We start from the raw sequence: 20,190 nt of genomic DNA on the forward strand, positions 1-20,190 counted from the left end.
CATTTCTCAAACCACTGGTCTGGAAATCACGTGCCAATAGGAGAATCCATCGTTGTTTATATCAAAGCATAAGATTATTCAACGAGGCGATTGGCAAAGGCATTCATTCATTCATTCCCATTGACCATTTAATACTGCCAAATGTTGCATGCTTGTTTACACCCTTTTTTGTAGGAGAGAAAGAAGTTAAGAAAGGGAGCGGAAAGAAAACTACTTTTATTTGGGTTTTTTCCCTTCTCTACCAAACATGGTGTTAGTGTCAACACAGATCTTGTCGCGGTAGGGAACAAATCCTTGACCGCTTCCTCCGGACAGGATTAGTCTATCATCGGCGGATTAATAATATCTTGGGCCAGCAAGCCAGCCAAAATCTTGCTGGCACTAAGAGTAGTATCCCATGAATTCAAATATTAAAAACTTATTTCAATGCTATTATATAAGATGACGAATGATGAATGGCTGAAAAGGACGTCCCGAATTCAAATCTCTCTTCCCCCCACCTACCCCCAAAGACAAACAAAATAAGAAAAAGAAAGAAAAGTATGATGACAGCACCGCCAAGAGTACGTGTAAATCGTAAGCACTGTGAACAAGTCCTTAATATTAATAGAAATTAAATTAACAAATCATAGTCAAAACAGCAGTAGATTTCCTCTTCCAAGATTTCATTCCACCATTTTGGAAAGATTATATACTTTAATCTCGGATTTTCTTTTTTCTTTTTTCTTTTTTTTTGAGGAAATAAGGGGGAAAAACCTTATGGACAGCCTAAAGAATGAGGTCCTTAGTTGAGCATTTGCTCTTCCCCATTACTTTGAAAAGGGGGAAGACAAATGAGATTACAAACTAGTTTGTCGTAGCATTTCCGTTCTCCATATCTGGATCTCACTCAACAGGAGGAGCTCTGTAATATGCAGGAACAGTTGCAGGGAAAAACATTTGCCTAACTCCTTCTGCCTTGATAATTGGGAAGATGATTCCTGACGCTCCCTGTTATAGCATATCACAAAATTTTATAAGTAAATAAAACATTAATATAGATAGATGAGAAACATAATAATGATGTTATCATATCGAGTATTGCCAAATGACAAAATTAAAGAAAATGGCATTGATCAGATGCTCACCGAGATCAGCCTAGCTCCAATCCAGATTCGCTTAGGTGAAGGGAACGGCAATAGTAAACGACCAACACCATATATTGCCACAGCAAAGAAATGCAGAACCAAGCTCACAGGGCGAGGGTTCAAACCAGAGAGCAAAGAGATAGGTCCTGTTGAGAATACACCACCAAGGCTTAGATAATCGAAGCAAGCCTGACGCATTTCTTTCCTTGCTTGATCAGGTGAAGCACAGAACACCTTATACAAGGCACCTGCCAAGGTATTGATAGTAGATGCTATAGGCTGCAAAATGTAACATTCAAATGAGTTTGATGCAGTAACATAAAATTATACCATTAAAACAAAGTTTAGTTAAATTTTGAATTTTCAGCACATTAAATATAGATTACCTTACGCAAGGTGTAAAATGATTCAAGATATTTGCAGAGGGTAGGTGCATCATTGAGGTCACGCAGAGGCCTTAGTAGATCGCGGAGGACAACAATATCTGATAATGCCACAGTCATTCCTCCACCAGTTAATGGATGGCGCATGTTGAATGCATCTCCCATTAATAGGGCTCCAGGAGTGGGATAAGGAGCAGCTGGCATGCTCCTGTTTGGCATTGTCCTAATATTTCCCTTATCAACAGCTGCTACAAATGAATTGTAGATTTCTGGAGGAACCTGTTACATATGCAGCACATTGTCAATCCAAGAGACCATTAAATATAAGACAGAAATTAAACATAAATTCACATATCAGAAGTAAAGAACCGACTTCTATAAAAAATTAGTACAGCCATATGGGGTTCAAATGTTCAGAGCCAAGAGCAGTACCTGAGGAGCCACAATGGTCTTCAGATAATTTGCCATCTCCCCATTTGCAATAGAAGGAACCTTCTGACCAGGTACATCAACCAGACAGCGAACCTCTGTGCTGCTGATAGGATAGAACAAAATGGGGGAAGGATCTGCTAGTATAACATGCCCATGATTTGAGTATGGAAGATTGCAATTCTCCAGGACCAATCCCACAAAACAAGAGGGTACATCTACCTGCAGATTATAATTTTGGCCTTATTAATTTCTCAAATTACTAGTTTATTTTAAACGCTTAAAAAAGGAATAAGAAGAAGAGAATTTGGCAGTTTGCATTTTTTTCTATGACCAGCAAAAAAGGTTGATGTGAGACTCACCTTAGGGTTGCAAAGGGAGCGACGCAAGTTTGAAAAACAACCGTCACAGACAATGGTCAGGGGTGCAAATGCTGTCAATTCCCTGCCATCTTTAGTTTTGTACTGGACTCCTCTAATTGTTCCCTTTTCTTCAAGTAGAGAAGTAACTGTCCCTTGCTCCAAACGTACACTGGTAAAAGATGGGGAAAAAAGGCATAACTACCTTGACAGTGAATACTATTTGTTACCATAATGCTACACTAGGCAGTTAAAAGTTTCATAATATTGAAGCATCATTATAGGTCACTGTTCTTAAACACTCAAAAGTTTGAACAAGGAATACGAGGAACAAAACAAATAAACAATTGATTAATATCTAAAAAGGGAAAAACACATACTTGGGAAGAGAAGCTGATTTCTCCCTCATCCTCTGTATGAAACGTCCATTATGAAAGCTCCTACCAGATACATCTGAGTGGAACTTTTCTAAGGGATAAGAAAGTCGGGTATGCTTCCCATCTTTGAAAAGAGCATAACCAAATACCTGCTGAGCATCAATTTCCTCCACACAATCTGCAGTAAGAAAATACAGAAGGCCCATTGAACTCATTCCGTTACATGTGAAAGTATCAAGGACAATTATTAGATAAAATATCAACAAATCCATAATCAAACATGGAATTTTAACATCATGAATACCTTCAAGTCCCAACTCAATTAACTTTAGATAGCCCCCTGGTTGTAGCAATTCTCCAACAATACGGTCAGGCTCTGTCAAGTCTCTTTCAATCACATGCACTCGACGTCCATCCTGTACTTTGTACCACACAATCAATTTACAGTTGAAATAACTTTCAATAAGAATAGTGGCAAATATTTTATTAAAAACAAAATCCAATTGAAAATATTTTATATGAGATTATGCTTAATTTACAAAAGAGGAACCCATTGAAACTATGAAAGCCAGCTAATCCCTGGGTACAAAATGGATGCAGAATTTACATATATTAATAATTAAAAAAAAACAATTCAAAGGGCCTATTGAAGGTATGTGATAATTGCACTTATATAAATTAAATAGGATATCATATATAAAAAGTGGACATCAGAACAAGGAACGGGCATAGAGAGAATATGCGCAGAGGTCAATTTGGCTGAACGCCAAAATTTGTGAGCAAGGACCACTATTTGGTGGCTAAATCAGCATCCCATCGAGGCCGCAGACGACTATAAGTATAGGAGAGTAGGGACAAGCAACTTGGAAACCAACAGAAATATATATATATATATATATATATATATATATATATATATATATATGTTATTACAACAACAATAAAACGCCTATTTTGTCCTAGCCAATCCTCCTACACCAGATTATATTCAATTGACAGTGACTAATTATGTAGACACTGATGTCTGCAAATTGTTTTTAGAAATCAACAGATGGTTCGTTCTCTTTTTAAGTCCATTTCGGTAAAAGCCTCCTTTATGAGTGGTAAGTCGATAAGTGGTAATTAGTAAGAATTAAAAAAAAAAAGATGAATTAATAATTAAAATTTTAAAAATGGTAAATATTTACTTATAATTCTAAAGTTTATAAATCACTCCTAAAATCCATGGGGGATAACCTGTTTTTTATAAATAATGGAAATTAAAAAAGTGCAGCGTATCGAAACGAAGTACATAAAAACGATTGTAAAATCATAAAAACAACCCGCATGAAAAGAAACAAAATAAAAGGAAAAGAAGAGAAAGGATATAGGGCTTTAAACAGCGGAAGGTTCAAGAAAGTGCAAGCGTGGAGCCAAGGCAAAAGAAAATCAAAGAAGGAAAAAAATCACTTAAAACTTCTTCAAAGATGGAAGGAGAAAAACGAGAAATGAAGAAATCTTTTAGTTACTGTTTGGAAACAGAGAAAACGCAGAGAAGGGAAAGGAAAATGGAGGAGTGAAAAAGCACCTTGCCGAGAGTGTGAGCGAGGGCGGAGCCAGCAACGCCAGCTCCAACGATGATGACATCAGCGTCGCTACCGTCAGCGGATCTGCATTTTCCGTTGATCGAGGAGACGCACTTCACGGACTCAGTCCTCGTGGCGGAGATTCCGCTCCCTTTCCGTCTCTTTAAAACGACACCGCACAACGCAACCAGCGTCATCACGGAGCCCAAGATCCATCCCCACACGTACGAATCCGCCATTTTCTCCTCCAAATGCTAACCAGAAAAAAGAAACAGAGGCTCCGCCTAAACGACTACGGCGAGAGAGAAAGAGAATCAAATCTCTCTCTTGTTCTCTTTGTTTATGGTTTTGATTTCTTGGTTGTTTGTTTGTTCTTCTCCCTTTGTTGGCGGTGGGTTGATTCTGATAGGCCTCGCTTCGCTGGCTATGCCTTGGCTTTGAAACGTTTTCAAAAACAAGAGCACGCGAAAGCACATGAGAGCGAGGGCCTTTTGTAGTCCACAAATGACAAGTTACTATTTACAAGTCACCAGGCGAGCTCCTACGTGTAATCTCCTTGCTAACTTGCGCCCCCTATGAGGTTGGACTTAAACTACGCATACACCCACACCATACCTCGTCCTAATTTTCCTCTCCGTGTTTTGCTTTTTCTATGATTTAATGACTCGGTTCCTGTGCTACTTTGTTTTTTTCTTTTTCTTTTATGGTCTCATGCTTTGGCGTCTGTGCTTTTTGAAACAACTCACGCTTTGGCTTTAATCGGCTTTAAAGTCTCGGTTTAATGAATACTTCAAACCATAATAGAATACCGATTAATTTTGAATTCCTCAATTCAAAAAAACTATTATTATCAACTTTTTTGTTTTATTAATTATAAAAGCTCATTCAATTAGGATTTTATAAAAGAATTAGACTATTTAATTTATAAATTATAATAATATCTTACATTTTGACTTGGCATATAACTTAATAATATATATTAAACAATGGAATTCGAATTTTTTCGTTACACAAATTATTTTCTATCTTGTAACAAACATTATTTTAAATTTAGTTATCTTTAGTTGTCTGGTTTTTATGCTACCTCAACTTTTTTATTAGAATCTATTTTTCTTTATATACAAGAAGTCAGATTTTTTTTGGATAACTGAGATTTTACTACTAGTAAAGATGCTGAGGCAATAAAAAAACAGAAATAGAAGGAAATGTTATGTTATATTATATGGCCATTTTACATGAAGGTCTTTTATGCAACATTAGTCTTTATCCAATGAACGAAAGTATTTTTATTAATTAACGGTATCTATTTGTTACTATTACTAGTCAAGTGGATATAATAACCTACTAAGTACCTTTGCCTAACCCAAAATTATTATCGAAAATCGTATGGAAGACTATTAAATTATAAACCAAATATGCAAATTACAATCGATAAGTCTATCTTCGCCCCAAAAAAAAAAAAGGCATGTTATTAGTCAATATAGGAAATATATAGATACTAGTCTATAAAACTTTGCGTATGGAAATGTGGGAGGTTTCCAAGGTAAATGAAGGGTGGTACGCACATGCGTGATAAGCATGACCAATTACCAAACCAAGTAGGAGTACCGTATTTTGTCAAATGGTTTGACAGAAACAAAAATCAAGGGGGGCAATCGAAACTGAATTTGTATGCTATTTTGGAATATTATATTTATATTATACCTATATCTTAGTCAAAATATTCACCCTCAAAGATAACAACAAGCACTCACAAATTCCACAAATTTCATCTCGCTTCATTTAAAGCACTAAAGATGTGACAATTTTATAATTTAGACAATTATGGAGCCCTCCATATCGATGTTGAATTGGAACACCAATGAATACAAAAAAGAATTTGGATTTTACTGATTATTCAAAATTTTATATACATTCTTAATTTGGTGGATGAATATTGATATATATGAAATGTGAAACGAGTGTTTGAAACCATTGGTAGAGTTTGAAAATAATTTGTTTGAATGCAAACTAAATGTTAATTACCAAGTCAATCATTTATACGAAGACATTGAAAGATTATCTTAAAAATATCCATCAATAGTTTTAACTCATTACTATTTGATTATCGTAGTGGAATTTTAACGTTGAAGACGGTAAGTGCGTGTGACCTTTATGTATGTTTTTTATTAATTACAAGCATTTCAAAGCAAAACTAGGGTTTAGTCAATATTGACAATCCCTCAAAAATTTGGAAAAATGATTTAAAATAACAAGATTTCAACTTGTCATCGTGGAATCAAACCCTTTCTCACTTGAGATTAATTGTGGTGGTTTTTTAGCTGCCCCAATGGACTTTATACCCTCCCTCTGTTTATATTGACTATATGCTAGGTGGGAGAAAAAGAAAATGCATGGAAAGAGAACATGAAATAAATGAAGAATCAAATTTGGAATAAACTTGCAAATGAAGAGATTATTCATATAATATAGGAGTATATTTCATGCAGTGGAGATTGAAACAAAAAAAGAAAAGAGAGACAGAGTTATCTTCTCTCTTTTTGTTTCCTTTCATACCAAAATAACACAGCAATTTCGTGGGAGCTTACCATTAAAAGAACAAAGGATGGTGGACGTCAAAAAACTGGAAAATCTGACTTCCCCCAAAACAATAAAATAATGGCTTTGGTAGGCACGGTATAACGGCTTTAGTACGACTAAACCAACGTCGTTTTTTGGCAGAAAAATTCCACACTGTCGTTTGTGAACTAAGTCAAGCATGCATCAGAAAATTGAAATTGCAGCAGCAGCAGCAGCATGTTAATTTAATTGCTTAAAACTGAGTCATTGAAGAGGAAGAAAGGAGAGGATGTGTACTAGTGTTTGTAAGTTGTGGGAGATCAAGTCAAATGAAGAGTGGAGCACTGAATTACCCAATGTTCCTGAGTCAACAGAGGGATCATTCTGGCACACGCCAACGTAGAAGATTGACTGGGGAATTTAAGCCATGAAAATTAACAAAGCCATTTCGCGACTGTATACCCACCAACATTTTTTAGCGTGTCATCGGATTCACATGCCGGCATGCCACACATGCTTGCCTTTTAGAGTCCACCCTATACTCCATGTCGATCAAGACTTTGTTTATTGGTCACTCCTCATTTGTTTAAGCAGACTAAAGAGATTTCTTGGTTTCTCCCTTCACGGATTTACAGCCAACTTCTCCCAAGTAATCAAATCAGAAAGTGTTGCGTCCTTTGCTGGAAAGTCTACATAGAAAGTAGAAAGCTGATTGTTAACTTTAACAGCAAAGAAAACGGGTAAAAGGAGGTAAAGTTTTCAAGTGACGGAAAGAGTGTCAAGTCCTTTATTGTTGAGTAGGAACGATACATTGATTGGTAAACACGTACATTAAAAGGTGGGCAGCCTAATTGACAGTTTTCGTAAAATACAAATTTATGAATGTATTTCCCCCTAAATGTTCTCTTGATTCATAATTTAATTATTGAGGTCCACTGAACAATCAGAAACTCAGCCTTTTCTTTTCTCTCTGTGCTGCTTGTCTGGTTATTGTATGAACAAGATATAGCTTTAACAACAACCTAACTTTCTAACTTATAAAGGTACTTAATGTTAAACAGTTTTTGCTTCTTCTTTAAAAAAAAAAAAACAAAAAATTGAGATAGATAAATTATTCAATCCAAATGAGTTGTTTTGTACCTAATTTCATAAAATCACGCTATTTGACATTAATTCTAACAAATGTTTCTTTTTAAATTAAAAACAACTTTTAACAAAAAAATTATTATCAAGATGATTTAATTAAAACAACTTATTGCACATAGCTTTGAAAGAATAAAGATTTTTTTTATTTTTTATTTTAAAAGAAATAAGTCAAATTATTTAATTAGTCCTTATATTATAATGTACTTTCTAAAATTTATAATGTCAGTACAATATGTTAAAAAAATTTTATTTTCTATGTTGATATGGAATTTAACTATATTGATGTGATTTTTTTTATTGATATGACATTGAATAATAATGATGATGTAGCAGTTCAAGAATTATACAATAATAATGCAATATGAAGTAACCAAACAATGACATGGATTTTGTAATTATAAATGTGAAATTATTTAATGTAAACTAATGGTTTTAAATGGGATTGAAAAATAAATAAATCAAAAGTACGATTTAGGACAAGAGCGTTGTGAGATAGAAAAAAAATTAAATTTTTGTGTTTTATAATTTAAAGCAATGAAAAAAATATTGTGAAATAAATTAAAAATATCACATCATCATATTCAATACTACATCAGTAAAAAAATATCATGTCATCATAAATAATAGAAAAAATTTTAACATTATTAAGACTAACATTATCAAATTTAGAAAACATAAAAACTCAATTTTATAAATTATTATATAAATACTAAATCCATCACTTTATAATAGTATAAAAACTAATTGTATAATTTAATCAAATATATAAAAATAATCCAAATGAAACCTAAAGTATTCATATCATTACCCGAAGGCATCTTTAAGGCCCAAATGGCCCAGTTAAATGATTTATAAAAAAAAAATTTAAATTAAAAATCCCAATAGCGGGAACAAGAAGGAAAACCGCCTTAACCTCGAAACTGTTTCCAGCCAAATCAAAAAGTCAAATGGAGCTTCATTTTGAGTGCACAGATTTGAGTATCTGGAAAGAAGCTATCTCCTCTTACAAATCTCGAATCGAATCTCTAGACAAGCCGAACCTAGTTTCTCTCGACGAATTTTACCGCAACGAACTTCCCCCTCTTCTCCACCAACGAAACCCTAACCCATTCATAACCACCTCCGAACTCTCCCGCCTCATGCAATGGAAGCTCACGCGCGGCAAATGGAGGCCGCGTTTGTTAGATTTCGTTTCCTCTTTGGACGACTCTTTAGTAAAATCTGCTTCGCAGAAGGCTTTCCAATCGCTTCCCGACATCTCCAAAGCCGTCTCCGAGCTGACTGTTTTGAAAGGAGTCGGCCCCGCTACTGCCTCCGCTGTTCTCGCTGCTTACGCTCCTGAAACGGCGCCGTTTATGTCCGACGAGGTAAATTCTTCTCGAATCTTTTCTTTTCCCCGGATTAGTTTGATTTATTGTTTATTTTTTGGTTATTTTATTTTTATTTGTATTCCAGGCTATGGAGGCTGCTCTTGGAAACTCAAAAGATTATTCGTTAAAGCAGTATTTGTTATTTGTGGATAAAATACAGAGCAAATCTAAGGTTGGTGAGATTCCTTTTAATTTTATTAGATTATTATTTTTTAATGCATGGTCCGTACGTTTATTTATTTTTGATGATTATAGCTGTTAATTAATATATTAAAGATTGTGTAACTAAAATATGCCAGTCGTTTTCAAGTTAGTACAATGATAGTTCAATAAGCAATTCTACTAATTAATGGATTATTGTTGATAGCATTGATTGGCCTTAAAACTATATATCTTTGCACGGTAAGATGTTGATCTCTGCTCTTATCAGAAATCTATTATAGTTCCATGAAGAGATTGCGGCAGTATGGTGACTCAATTATTTGATTATGGTGAGCATATCTGTTGCATTTTGGTGCATTTGATGTGCAATTTATTTCTTGTTTTAATAGTAACTTGGTTTCTTGATTGAGAAATGCTATAGATGGTCCCCTAGAGATGCTGTTTTCATGCAAAGAATTACTTGTCAAGAAAAAGCACTGAATGAATATTTCTATTTTTTCTTTTCATGGTCCCCAAAGCTGCATTGGAAGTTTGTCTCTGCTCTTATCTGTGAGCTGTTTAGTTGAATTTAAAGAATGTGGAGTGATGACTTGCTATCTTCTGATCATATTTTGCAAATATTAGCATATATTATTTTCCTTTGGCTAAATTTATTTCATTTTCATGATGTGAAGTTCATTTCTATTTTATATAGCTTATTTTGATTGAGCACCTCTGCATGGATACCCTGAAAAATGGTGTTTTCAAAGGAAAATTACTTGACAAGAACTAAAAGTCTAAAACTTAGTTTGGGACCATGAGGGATTTTTCTTTCTTTCCTTTAATATCTTTTACTCTTTTTTTCTAATGTTGATGGCTGATCTAGGATTATTTTGTACCATTCAGGAGCTTCATCATCTACTTGTTAAATTGGTAGCTTTCTGATGATAGTGGTGATATGTTTGCTTCTTTTGAATGTTTAATGTTGTTGGTAGGTGATGTCCTTCGTTCACTGGTTTAACTTGTTTGTGTTTATTCTTGGCTAATTATGTTTTTTACTGGGCAACAGAATCATATGCCTTAAGGAGTTAGGCAACTCTAATATTCTTCAGTTGGCAATATTCATTGAAACCTTTGCCCCATTGGATGTCTGATTAAGTATTTTTTTAAATCTTTTCTGTCCCAAAATAGAGGACACTGGACTTTGGGCAATGCTGCTTGTGAACAAAAATTTATAGCATACCAGCTATAAAATTGATAGATCCTGATGTTTTGATAAGTTACAACCTTTTTGTTGTTGTGCTTAATTAGTGCCACTTTTTGGCTCATGTGTTGGCTCTATTTATGGAAAAAGAATAATTTCTCATAACGTAATGTATGCTGTCATGGAGAATAGGTATTAGATAATGTGAAGGCAGTTTTTCTTATGTGCCTGATAGTTATCAGATTTTAAGTCCAAGAATACCCTTCTGCAAGGATGATCAATGTGTAGGCAACAACTATACTTATATCTTCTACCTCCCAAATAATTAGTTTTCATATGTATTCAATGCAGTTATACTGTATATTTCAAAATCTATTCCTGAATGCTCTTGCACATTGACATCATCTTAGCATAATGAAGGTTACAAGTTGTCAAAGTACCCCCTATTTGTCATGCAGGAATTAAGTTCAGAAGGGGACTCCTTCACGCCATCAGATGTGGAGAGGGCTCTGTGGAGTTCAGCTGTAGGGATAAAGTTGCAATCTTCACAAGCTGTTCTGGACAACAAGATGAAGGGAAGCAACAAAAGAAAGAGAAGACATTGATTGAGTGATGCACTGCATGACGGATTCCTTTTGTAAGTTCTAACTTGTCCAATTTTTAGTCTTGTTTACTTCATGCTTTCCCCTCCCCATGTAATTACTGTGCTGATAAAAGAGGTCATACCGACTATTAAGCTGCTTTTGCAAGTTTATATATTACCCTTAGCAATAATTCCATGTCAGCAGAAATATTCTATTGCTTTTGCTAACACTTCATGAATGTGACATTGGTGCCTTTGTTATATATCTGGCATACATACATTAAATGGAGCCAAAGTTTATGGGTTATGCTGCATAAAGACCTTGCGTTGGATTTGACCCGTTTCTCACTGATTCATTTCTTGAACGAGTGTATGACTAACCCATTAATCTTAGGAAAGATACTACGAACATACTATTGTGCCACCTAGTGCAAAGTTGATGGAGAAAATATTTTGACGAAAGCCTTGGTACATCTTTAACTTACGAGGAGGTGACTCCAGTCCTTTTCTACCCCCTACTTTGGAGACGGGTAAGCCACCACTCGGCTGGGTCCCAGGTTCGGTCAATGATGTAACATGAGCATCAAAATCCTGTTTTACGATAGGAGGTATAGAGTTATTCCTCTTATTCTTACATTTTTGAAGCATCATAAGGTCAAAGTGTAAAATGTGCATACGGTATTTTTAATTGCAGGAGTAAAATAAGCCTGCAATTGCTTGCTAGCTAGAGCCTTCAACCTTCAACCTGCAAACAAATTTGTGAAAGGTGAACGTTGTTTGGGCTTTGATCAGTAAAAGCCTGGCTAGGAGATGAGCCCAGAGTCTGTCTGGGCATGTACAAAAGCAACTAATTAAAGAGCAACAGGCCCAGGATCACCTTAATGTGGGTCTCTTGCCTTTGGGCTTATTTTTACCCAAAAAGCAGACCAGGTTTGACTGAAAGGCAACGGTCTGTTTGCTACATCTCCTCAGTGGATCGCCTAGCCGTTGCAAATTAAAAGCTAAGACGCTCTCAAATAGTAAAACGTACACATAGGAATTTTTATTTCCAGCAACAAAACAACAATGAAAAAAAGGGGGGCTTTATTAGGAAATGACCTTGTCGAACGGTTGATATCTAGTAGCCATTCGCTTTCCTTCTACTTCCCGTAACCACATTGTCATCTGAGCAGTTCCTCTTTGGCCTTTATAATCTAAACGAAACGAAACGAAAAAATAGGCCGCCCGACGGACGGAATCTTCAAAGCCAAATACCTCGGGGTAAAGTTTTTCTCCTAAAATTTGACGGCATTTACACGTGTCAACGCGCCATCGCGACGTCAGCTCCCGCGTGAAGACCTCCCTCACGTCCATATATTGTACACGGACCAAAGAAGACTTCCTCTCGTCTTCAAGTCTCTTCCTGCTCGGCCACGCCCCCTCCAACGGTTTTAACCACCCACGTAATAAAATGACGATCTTACCCTCATCAGATCGCAAATACCGACGGAGTCCCCGAACCCCTCTCCTCCCTCAAAAGCTCGGGAACCAATTATTCTTGGCTCACGAGTCCGGCTTCGATGGCGCGTCGATTTCAGGAGCCGTATTCAACCTCTCGACCACCGTCGTCGGAGCCGGAATCATGGCTCTCCCAGCCACCGTCAATCAACTGGGCCTTATCCCTGGTCTAATCACGATCATTTTCGTCTCTATGTTAACGGAATCATCCATCGATATGATTCTCAAATTCAGCCGAGCCTCCAAGAGCGCCACGTATTCAGGCGTCGCCGCTGACGCTTTCGGTGGACCCGGCCGAACCCTCCTTCAAGCCTGCATCGTCATCAACAACTTGGGCATGCTCGTCGTCTACATGATCATCATAGGTCACTTAAAAGCCAAAACCACTCCTCGTGGAACTATTAATAGCCGTTTGATTGAGACTGAATTTGAATTGTTGGCAGGTGATGTGTTGTCCGGGACATGGGCGGATGGGGTCCACCACAGGGGAGTGATGGAAGAATGGTTCGGTGAAAATTGGTGGACGACGCGTTCGGCATTGCTCTTGTTCACCACAGTTTTCGTTTTTGCTCCTCTCATTTCATTCAAGCGCGTTGGTAACCACCTTGTCAAGATTCTAAATTGTTATTAAAATAGTTAGAGCATAAACCTTTTCCTTTTTGGTGGTTTTGGTTGATTTTAGATTCATTGAGATACACGTCGGCATTGTCAGTTGGTTTGGCGGTTGTGTTTGTGGCAATAACAGCAGGAGTTGCAATTGTTAAGTTGATGGAAGGGAAAATTGGAATTCCTCGTCTAATGCCAAAACTTGTTAATCAGGCGTCGTTTTGGAAGCTTTTCACTACTGTTCCTGTTTTAGTTACTGCTTATATATGCCACCATAACAGTAAGTCATGACAGATGATTGTTTCTATCGTGTTTAGTACTTCCAATTCTATTAGTTTACTATCATAATGTGGTTCTGATTAGTTGTTGCTTCAAGCTAATTTTGCATCCAATCTGCTTGAAATTGATTTATTTGTCACTTGGTCAGTTGGTTGAGTGCATTGAGCGGAAGAGAAGCTAACTATGCTAAATACATAAAACTCGGCAAAAGACCATGTTGACCTGTTATGGTTCGACAATACATAGATGTACAAATATTGTGCGGTATTATTAACAATATTATTGAGCTATCATATGTTGTATTCTGTATCAAAATTGTTTGTTTATCAGACTAAGAGATTCGGTTTACAAGTTAGTTCTTTTACTCTATCTTTGTGCATTCCAATTAGCACATTCATTTGTTTTGAAATTGATATTTCAATTTCCGACTAGCCCGAAGACCCGTCAGTCTTTACATAACAAAGATTGTTAAATATGTGATGTATGATTGCTTGCTTTTATGACAATTGATTAACCATTTTCTTTCTTGAATACTCCTTGCAGTACTCCCAATAGGGAATGAACTGAAAGACCCTACCCAGATGAAGTCAATAGTTCGAAAGTCCCTCACATTATGCTCATCTGTCTACATTGCTACTAGCTTCTTCGGAGTCCTACTTTTTGGGGATCATACTTTGGATGATGTGCTTGCTAATTTTGATGGTGATCTTGGAATTTCATATAGCTCATTGCTTGATGATATAATCAGGGTGAGCTATGGCCTTCACCTGATGCTTGTTTTCCCGATTGTGTTTTTCTCCCTCCGTCTCAATGTAGATGGTCTTTTATTTCCATATGCTGTTCCTATTGCTTTTGACAACCGGAGGTTCTTCTCAGTAACAGTAGCTCTTATGGGTTTTATATTTATGGGAGCCAACTTTGTTCCTAGTATCTGGGATGCCTTCCAGTTCACTGGTGCAACTGCTGCGGTTTGTGTTGGTTATATCTTTCCAGCTGCAATCACCCTCAAGTAAGTAACAGTTATCTGTGCAGTTTTTGTTGAATTTAGTGTCAAAAGAATTTTGCATGCAACATTGTGTTGGATGGTAGAGGACTTATATGTTTATAACAGAGCTACTCCCTATCAAAAGAATATTACATGCAACATTATATTGTACATGAAAACTACTGTTAAAGAATTAGCTAACTCACTTGTAGATCATGGTTTAGGGCTGTGCAAAGGAGCTGACCTATTACATATGGCCCTAAATAGGCCTTGTTAAGGAAAGGTATTGGTAGAGTAGATAGTATAAATGAAACTGGAAAATGTTTCAAGAAAAGATAGGAATTTGACAATTTATAAATTTGGGTTTTATCAACTGAATAACCTTATTGCTCTAACCTTCTTCACTATGTAGTAATTAAATAATTAATAGTTCTGATGTGCACTTGTGCAGGGACACCCATGGAATTGCAACAAAGAATGATAGACTAATATCATGGATTATGATCTTTCTTGCTGTTTCAACAAGCACAGTGGCTGTGACTAGTGACATTTACAGCTTTTTTTGTGTTGATGAAGGAGTTGTAACCTGATTTATGGAAGGGTCCATATCCGGTTTTCTTGGTGTATTAACGTGGTTGGAAACTAAAGGCAATTGGCAAGGGAACATCTGGGTTTCTTTCATGCAGTTTATCCTCAAAGCTGACATGATGAATAGGGAGTCTGTCATCTTTATCAATATACGAGCAATAAGCTGTGGAAAGATCGATGTTCCAGCATCTCACGAGGCTTGGACACTAACCTTTTTGTAAAGGTGTGCAGGTGATGTAGCTTTTAGATCTTGATTCTTTGAGAGTACACAGATTGGAGAATTCTGAATATTTCGGAATACTCAAAATAAAATTGTAGTGTACTTCAATAACTCAGTTTTGGTGTCTTCTTATAACATGTAGTGCCTAATTTGTTCATTCTTATGACATGAAACATTCTAGGGTGACAAAGTACCTAGTTGAAAACAAGTTTAACAGTAACAGTGCTTGCTTTTATGATGGAATTTTAAAGCATCGTACTGAAAAGTTGTACTACCGAGACAGCTGATAATCTCTATTTTTCTTCTCCTAGTTAAATAGCCTGTGACAGATAAATGCCAACCCCTATGTTTCGTAATCATACCTGTAAGATATTCCCTGCTTGTTTCTGTCATTATGGTTTGTGTTTCTTTTTGATGTGTCCAACATTATTGGACCCTTTATATCATAGCTCTGTGGACTTCTTCGCTGTCTTTGCCAGTCACTCTCCTCGTTTATTTTAGAAAGTGGGACTGCTAGTGAAACATTTTAGACTCTGATTCACGTTGCTAAACAAAAAACCCCCTTTGTAGCTAATGTTGGACTTGTGGCCTATGGGTGTCCGTTGACATTTTATAAGTTGGGCTTCAAAGGCCCATTTAGTTAAAGGTGAAATTTTATGGGCAATTTTTAAGCGTGTTTGAAATGGCAATCATTGTCACCCTTTAAGGGACCATTAACTCGGAGGAACGAGTTTTGAGTCACGGAAACTCGGTCTGTCATCTAAGATCATACAATGTACAAAAAAAATCGGCACCCTAGACTTTATTAAAGTGGCGTGCGTGCAAAATGATTTAAGCTGTGAGGCAATTTGCTTACTTTGTCAAAAATTCTCACGTGATAAATATTGTGCTGTAGCCTTTCCCCCTTTAGTGATTACATAACATATAATCTAATTTCTTCCATCTCCTAAAAAAGGTATTAGTGAACGGTTCTCTCTCACATGTTGTAAATCTGGGATATATGGTTTATCAATGAGAAAATGACTGATAAATCCGGGTGATAATTGCCCAAACAAAGTCATTTTCACTTCTCCCCCTGCACATTTTCCATACTGGGTCGTGGTCCTCTGCTGATGCTCTGCTGGCTTGAACATGTGGACGCCACTGTTTGTCAAGGTAAACTGCCTGCTTGGAACGATTCATGGTTTTGACAGTTTACCCAACAACTCAAAACGACGATTCCCCTTCGGCCTCAAATAAGAAAATTAAATTTTCTTTTTGTCACCCTTTTTCGAACTTAGCTTTCTTTCTTTTTCCTTTCCTCGTGTAAACCACGACGGACTGTCCCTATTTCAAACGAAAGCACAAGTACATATTCCCCCGGCAAGCTGTTAGGTGTTAGATCAAAAAATGATTGCCATGTTCATCCAAGGTTATTATATATGTCCTTCCATGTTGATTACCCCAATAATTAAGGGATTAAATTTTTGTCTACTGCCGTATCATTCAAATTAATCAACTATCATAACGTAATTTAAGTTTTGTGGGTTTTATTTTTTAATTACCCACATAATCAAAGCCTCTGGGTTTGTCTTATATGACCTAAAGAATGGTAATATTTTTGGATGGGGAACACAAGTACCCACATGGAGCCATCAATTCTGACATTTCAACCAAAGGCTCTGGCCTTCAAGTTCAAAGGTTTTTTTTTTTTTTTTTTTTTGAGTAAGAGAGTTGAAAGGTGAAAACAGAACAAGAAGATGTTGTAAGAAAATAGCCTTTTGTGTGAAAGCCACATCCCACACATGGAAAATAAATACTACTCATACGACATCAATCACAAAATTGTAAAATTGCCAGCTTAATTAATACTCCAAAGTAAGTTAGTACTATTGATTATCACCTTGATGATAGCTTCAAAGGTGTTCAAGAAAAATGGAAAGTAGTTCTATTATGCATGAGAATTAATCAATTGTACTACATTGAACATAATTTAAGCTTAAAAAAAAGATATATTGGAGCCATTTAATTCCCCAAAAAAGAAGGCAGATTGAAGTTCATATGGTATTCTTAAAAAAATGTAGGATTTGGGTTATTTATTCCCTTTGTAAAATAAAAGAAGATACCACAGCTTGCCATCTTTCCTTCTCTTTTTCTTCTCCTTTTGTAAACCCCTACTTCCTCTGCCACTCTTTTCTTGATACTAAACTACACTCCACAACATAAAATTTGGGTTTGTTTTCTATTTGGATGGCTTGAAGGAAGGGTGAATTGGAGCTGGAATCTAGCAACTAAAAAAGAAGCAAATGGTGTGGGAATATGAGGGTTGTTCTAAACTTAGTTGGTTTGGCTATTTATTCTCACATTCACACGAAAATATATGGTATTCCGTATTCAATTCCCAAAGTAAATATTCCCTAATCCTCAGTATGCCACTAGGGAAGAATGGTATATTTCCTCCTAGAATATAAGGCTTCTGCAAGCAAACCCTTTTTCTTTTTCCTTAGTTAGACCTTCTGAATTAATTACGTTTTAGTATAAAAATCAAGTCAAACCAATTGAAAAAAACTTATACCCAAAACTAATTATGGTATTTGTTTCGTAGTTAGACCTCTCCCAAACAAAAATAAAAGAAAAAAAAAAAGAGAAAAAACCCAAAGTCAAAAGAGAGACAAAAGAAGAAGCAAAAATCTGTTAGAGAAAAGAAGAGAAGAGAAGAGCAAAACATGGGGAGCACACAAACACCTAGATGGAGTTTACACGTATTCATGAAATTATTGGCCCAATGGCTCATCACCATTATAACAAAGAACAAGAACAAATTCCCCCACGTCATTTCCTTGATTTAATGCAATCATCATGACGCCCCCAATCCGTCCTTTTTCTTCCTCTCGTTTCCAAACATTTTGACGCAATTCATTTGGACACCTCCCTTCCCATTCTTTGCCTTTCCTTTTCTCTTTCTCAAGTAGGGTCACCCTCCCCTCCCTCTCTCTCTCTCTCTCTCTCTCTCTCTCTCTCTCTCTCTCTCTCTCTCTCCCTCTGTCTTTACATTTTTATTAAATGATTTGACTAATCCATTTTAATGTGAAAGTGATTTAGCTCGATATCTTTTGATTACATAAGTATTAGTAGTGATTAAAGATTCTCCAACAAAGTTTAGTGTCGGCAATGTATAATGGGCCAAGACATTGGTACATTTTCAAGTCACTTGAAAAAAAAATATTTTGTATCAACTAATTTAAATTCATTTGCCCATGATTTGGTTCATAGATTTCAATCAACCATCCATTAATTTTAGGCATTTATTATGTATTATGGACATAAATTATGCTTATGACCAATGCTCCTTACACTCCACCTAACCTTGTGGTTATATAACACAAATGATATGGGCCTACATGTTTTCCAATTTTTTTTTTTTACTAAAAAACATATTAATCTTTAGTATATATTAATGTTAATTTTATATTACTTCCTCAAGAAACTGCTATAGCTCCCTTTGTTTCATTGGGAAATAATCAAAAGCAATCATATGGAGAGCTGTCACCCATGAATGTTGGGTTTTATTCCTAGATTAATCCACTTGCACACCTTCCACGAATTTTCTTAGGATAAATTTGTTGACCAATGTTTCCCTTTTCCCATTCTCACTCTCTTTTTTTTTGTCATGATCAAAACTTTTTAGACTTCATTAATATATTAATCCTAAAGAAAAGAAAAAAAAATATCAATTTTCCTTTAGACATATGGAACTTATTAAGAGTTTCAATGACGATGATCATATTTTAACGAGACGAAAATGTTTGATTACATGAAAAAGGTTTAGTGGTTGAAAAGCCGGAACCTAATAATAGAAGAAAAGCCTTGTGTTTTGTAACACATTCATATAGTGGTAATTGATCTTTATAAATAAGATTATAATTTTTAATACTATAAACAGCACTTGTACACTGGTGAAGAGAAATAAATGCAAAAAAACTTTCAATAAGAGTTAGTTGCCATAAACATAAAGTCGTGTCCTTTTACTATTCCAAAAAAATGAAATTCAATTTCGAACCTAAATGTATGTACAACAATAAACTCCGACTTTTATGCTTTTCCCTTCCTTTGGACAGGTCAATAAACTCAGTACAAGCAATACAGCAACTAGCTGTTAAACAACTTTACAACCCAGCTAGACAAACAAGGAAGAGTGAGGTTTATACATTAAATGGTATTATGTTTAAATAAATTTATAAATTATTTAAAAATATTTTAAATAATTTTTTATTCTTTTATTACATTTAATCAAACACTTATATTTTTGTTTTGAGTCAAATAAGCTATTATGATCAATAATTTACTAATAGTCATTAGTAAAAATATTACTTGTCATTTTATATCTACATGACACTAATATAATATTAATGTGGAAGATGAAAAATGACACATGACAATGTTCTCATACAAAATTAGCATACTATGTTATCCTTAATTATGATATGTCAGAATGTCATCTCATAATCAATTATGATATTTTAGCATGTCATGTTAGTGTCACGTGACATAAAATAACAAATGATATTTTGATTAAGTTAATTATTAGTCATAAAGATTTATTTTACTCAAAATAAAAAGTACAAGAATTTATTTAACTCAAAATTAAAATATAATGATTTAATTGAATGTAATAAAAATATAAAGATTACTTAAATTTTTTAAAATAATTTAGAGACTTTTTTGTATATTATGTCTACATTAATTTTGTACCACTTAACTATTAATATGTTTATCCTTCCTCTCAATTTAAT

At 35.4% G+C, this 20,190-nt stretch overlaps 3 protein-coding genes across 5 annotated transcripts; 2 read left to right on the forward strand and 1 right to left on the reverse strand.

Annotated features, from left to right (window-relative positions):
- Nucleotides 1-570: 570 nt before the first annotated feature.
- LOC18591923 (squalene monooxygenase SE1-like) lies at nucleotides 571-4,722 on the reverse strand. The gene is made up of 8 exons (XM_007018355.3): nucleotides 4,243-4,722; nucleotides 2,980-3,091; nucleotides 2,679-2,853; nucleotides 2,302-2,470; nucleotides 1,943-2,161; nucleotides 1,514-1,789; nucleotides 1,128-1,406; nucleotides 571-990 (listed from the first exon to the last, which is right to left on the reverse strand). The coding sequence occupies exons 1-8, from the start codon at nucleotides 4,477-4,479 to the stop codon at nucleotides 886-888; spliced, it is 1,572 nt and encodes a 523-aa protein (XP_007018417.1). The 5' UTR covers nucleotides 4,480-4,722; the 3' UTR covers nucleotides 571-885.
- Nucleotides 4,723-8,816: 4,094 nt separating this feature from the next.
- LOC18591924 (DNA binding protein) lies at nucleotides 8,817-12,137 on the forward strand. 3 transcript variants are annotated; one of them, XR_016027939.1, is made up of 5 exons: nucleotides 8,817-9,312; nucleotides 9,401-9,487; nucleotides 11,119-11,297; nucleotides 11,638-11,851; nucleotides 11,938-12,137. XR_016027939.1 is itself a non-coding variant. In XM_018126093.2 (3 exons), the coding sequence occupies exons 1-3, from the start codon at nucleotides 8,893-8,895 to the stop codon at nucleotides 11,263-11,265; spliced, it is 654 nt and encodes a 217-aa protein (XP_017981582.1). In that variant the 5' UTR covers nucleotides 8,818-8,892; the 3' UTR covers nucleotides 11,266-11,506. The 3 variants fall into 3 exon arrangements, 1 of the variants encoding a protein (XP_017981582.1); XR_016027940.1 differs by having other exon boundaries at nucleotides 11,643-11,851; XM_018126093.2 differs by lacking the exons at nucleotides 11,638-11,851; nucleotides 11,938-12,137 and having other exon boundaries at nucleotides 8,818-9,312; nucleotides 11,119-11,506.
- A 143-nt stretch (nucleotides 12,138-12,280) lies between these two features.
- LOC18591925 (amino acid transporter AVT6A-like) lies at nucleotides 12,281-15,728 on the forward strand. The gene is made up of 5 exons (XM_007018359.3): nucleotides 12,281-13,105; nucleotides 13,184-13,336; nucleotides 13,423-13,626; nucleotides 14,169-14,634; nucleotides 15,062-15,728. The coding sequence occupies exons 1-5, from the start codon at nucleotides 12,694-12,696 to the stop codon at nucleotides 15,198-15,200; spliced, it is 1,374 nt and encodes a 457-aa protein (XP_007018421.2). The 5' UTR covers nucleotides 12,281-12,693; the 3' UTR covers nucleotides 15,201-15,728.
- Nucleotides 15,729-20,190: the final 4,462 nt, after the last annotated feature.

The sequence above is a fragment of the Theobroma cacao genome, chromosome 8 (assembly GCF_053813885.1).
Source record: "Theobroma cacao isolate CCN51 chromosome 8, ASM5381388v1, whole genome shotgun sequence".
Classification (NCBI taxonomy): Eukaryota; Viridiplantae; Streptophyta; class Magnoliopsida; order Malvales; family Malvaceae; genus Theobroma; species Theobroma cacao.

Bases quoted from the DNA above. Each gene is read 5' to 3' on its own strand.
- LOC18591925 (XM_007018359.3), top strand. From the start codon at position 12,694: ATGACGATCTTACCCTCATCAGATCGCAAATACCGACGGAGTCCCCGA. The intron at 13,106-13,183 runs GTCACTTAAAAG...AATTGTTGGCAG, and splicing joins CGTCTACATGATCATCATAG to GTGATGTGTTGTCCGGGACA. The intron at 13,627-14,168 runs GTAAGTCATGAC...TACTCCTTGCAG, and splicing joins TTATATATGCCACCATAACA to TACTCCCAATAGGGAATGAA.
- LOC18591924 (XM_018126093.2), top strand. From the start codon at position 8,893: ATGGAGCTTCATTTTGAGTGCACAGATTTGAGTATCTGGAAAGAAGCT. The intron at 9,313-9,400 runs GTAAATTCTTCT...TTTGTATTCCAG, and splicing joins CGCCGTTTATGTCCGACGAG to GCTATGGAGGCTGCTCTTGG. The intron at 9,488-11,118 runs GTTGGTGAGATT...TTTGTCATGCAG, and splicing joins AAATACAGAGCAAATCTAAG to GAATTAAGTTCAGAAGGGGA.
- LOC18591923 (XM_007018355.3), bottom strand. From the start codon at position 4,479: ATGGCGGATTCGTACGTGTGGGGATGGATCTTGGGCTCCGTGATGACG. The intron at 2,471-2,678 runs GTATGTGTTTTT...ATCTTTTACCAG, and splicing joins AAATCAGCTTCTCTTCCCAA to TGTACGTTTGGAGCAAGGGA. The intron at 1,407-1,513 runs GTAATCTATATT...TACATTTTGCAG, and splicing joins CATTTTACACCTTGCGTAAG to CCTATAGCATCTACTATCAA.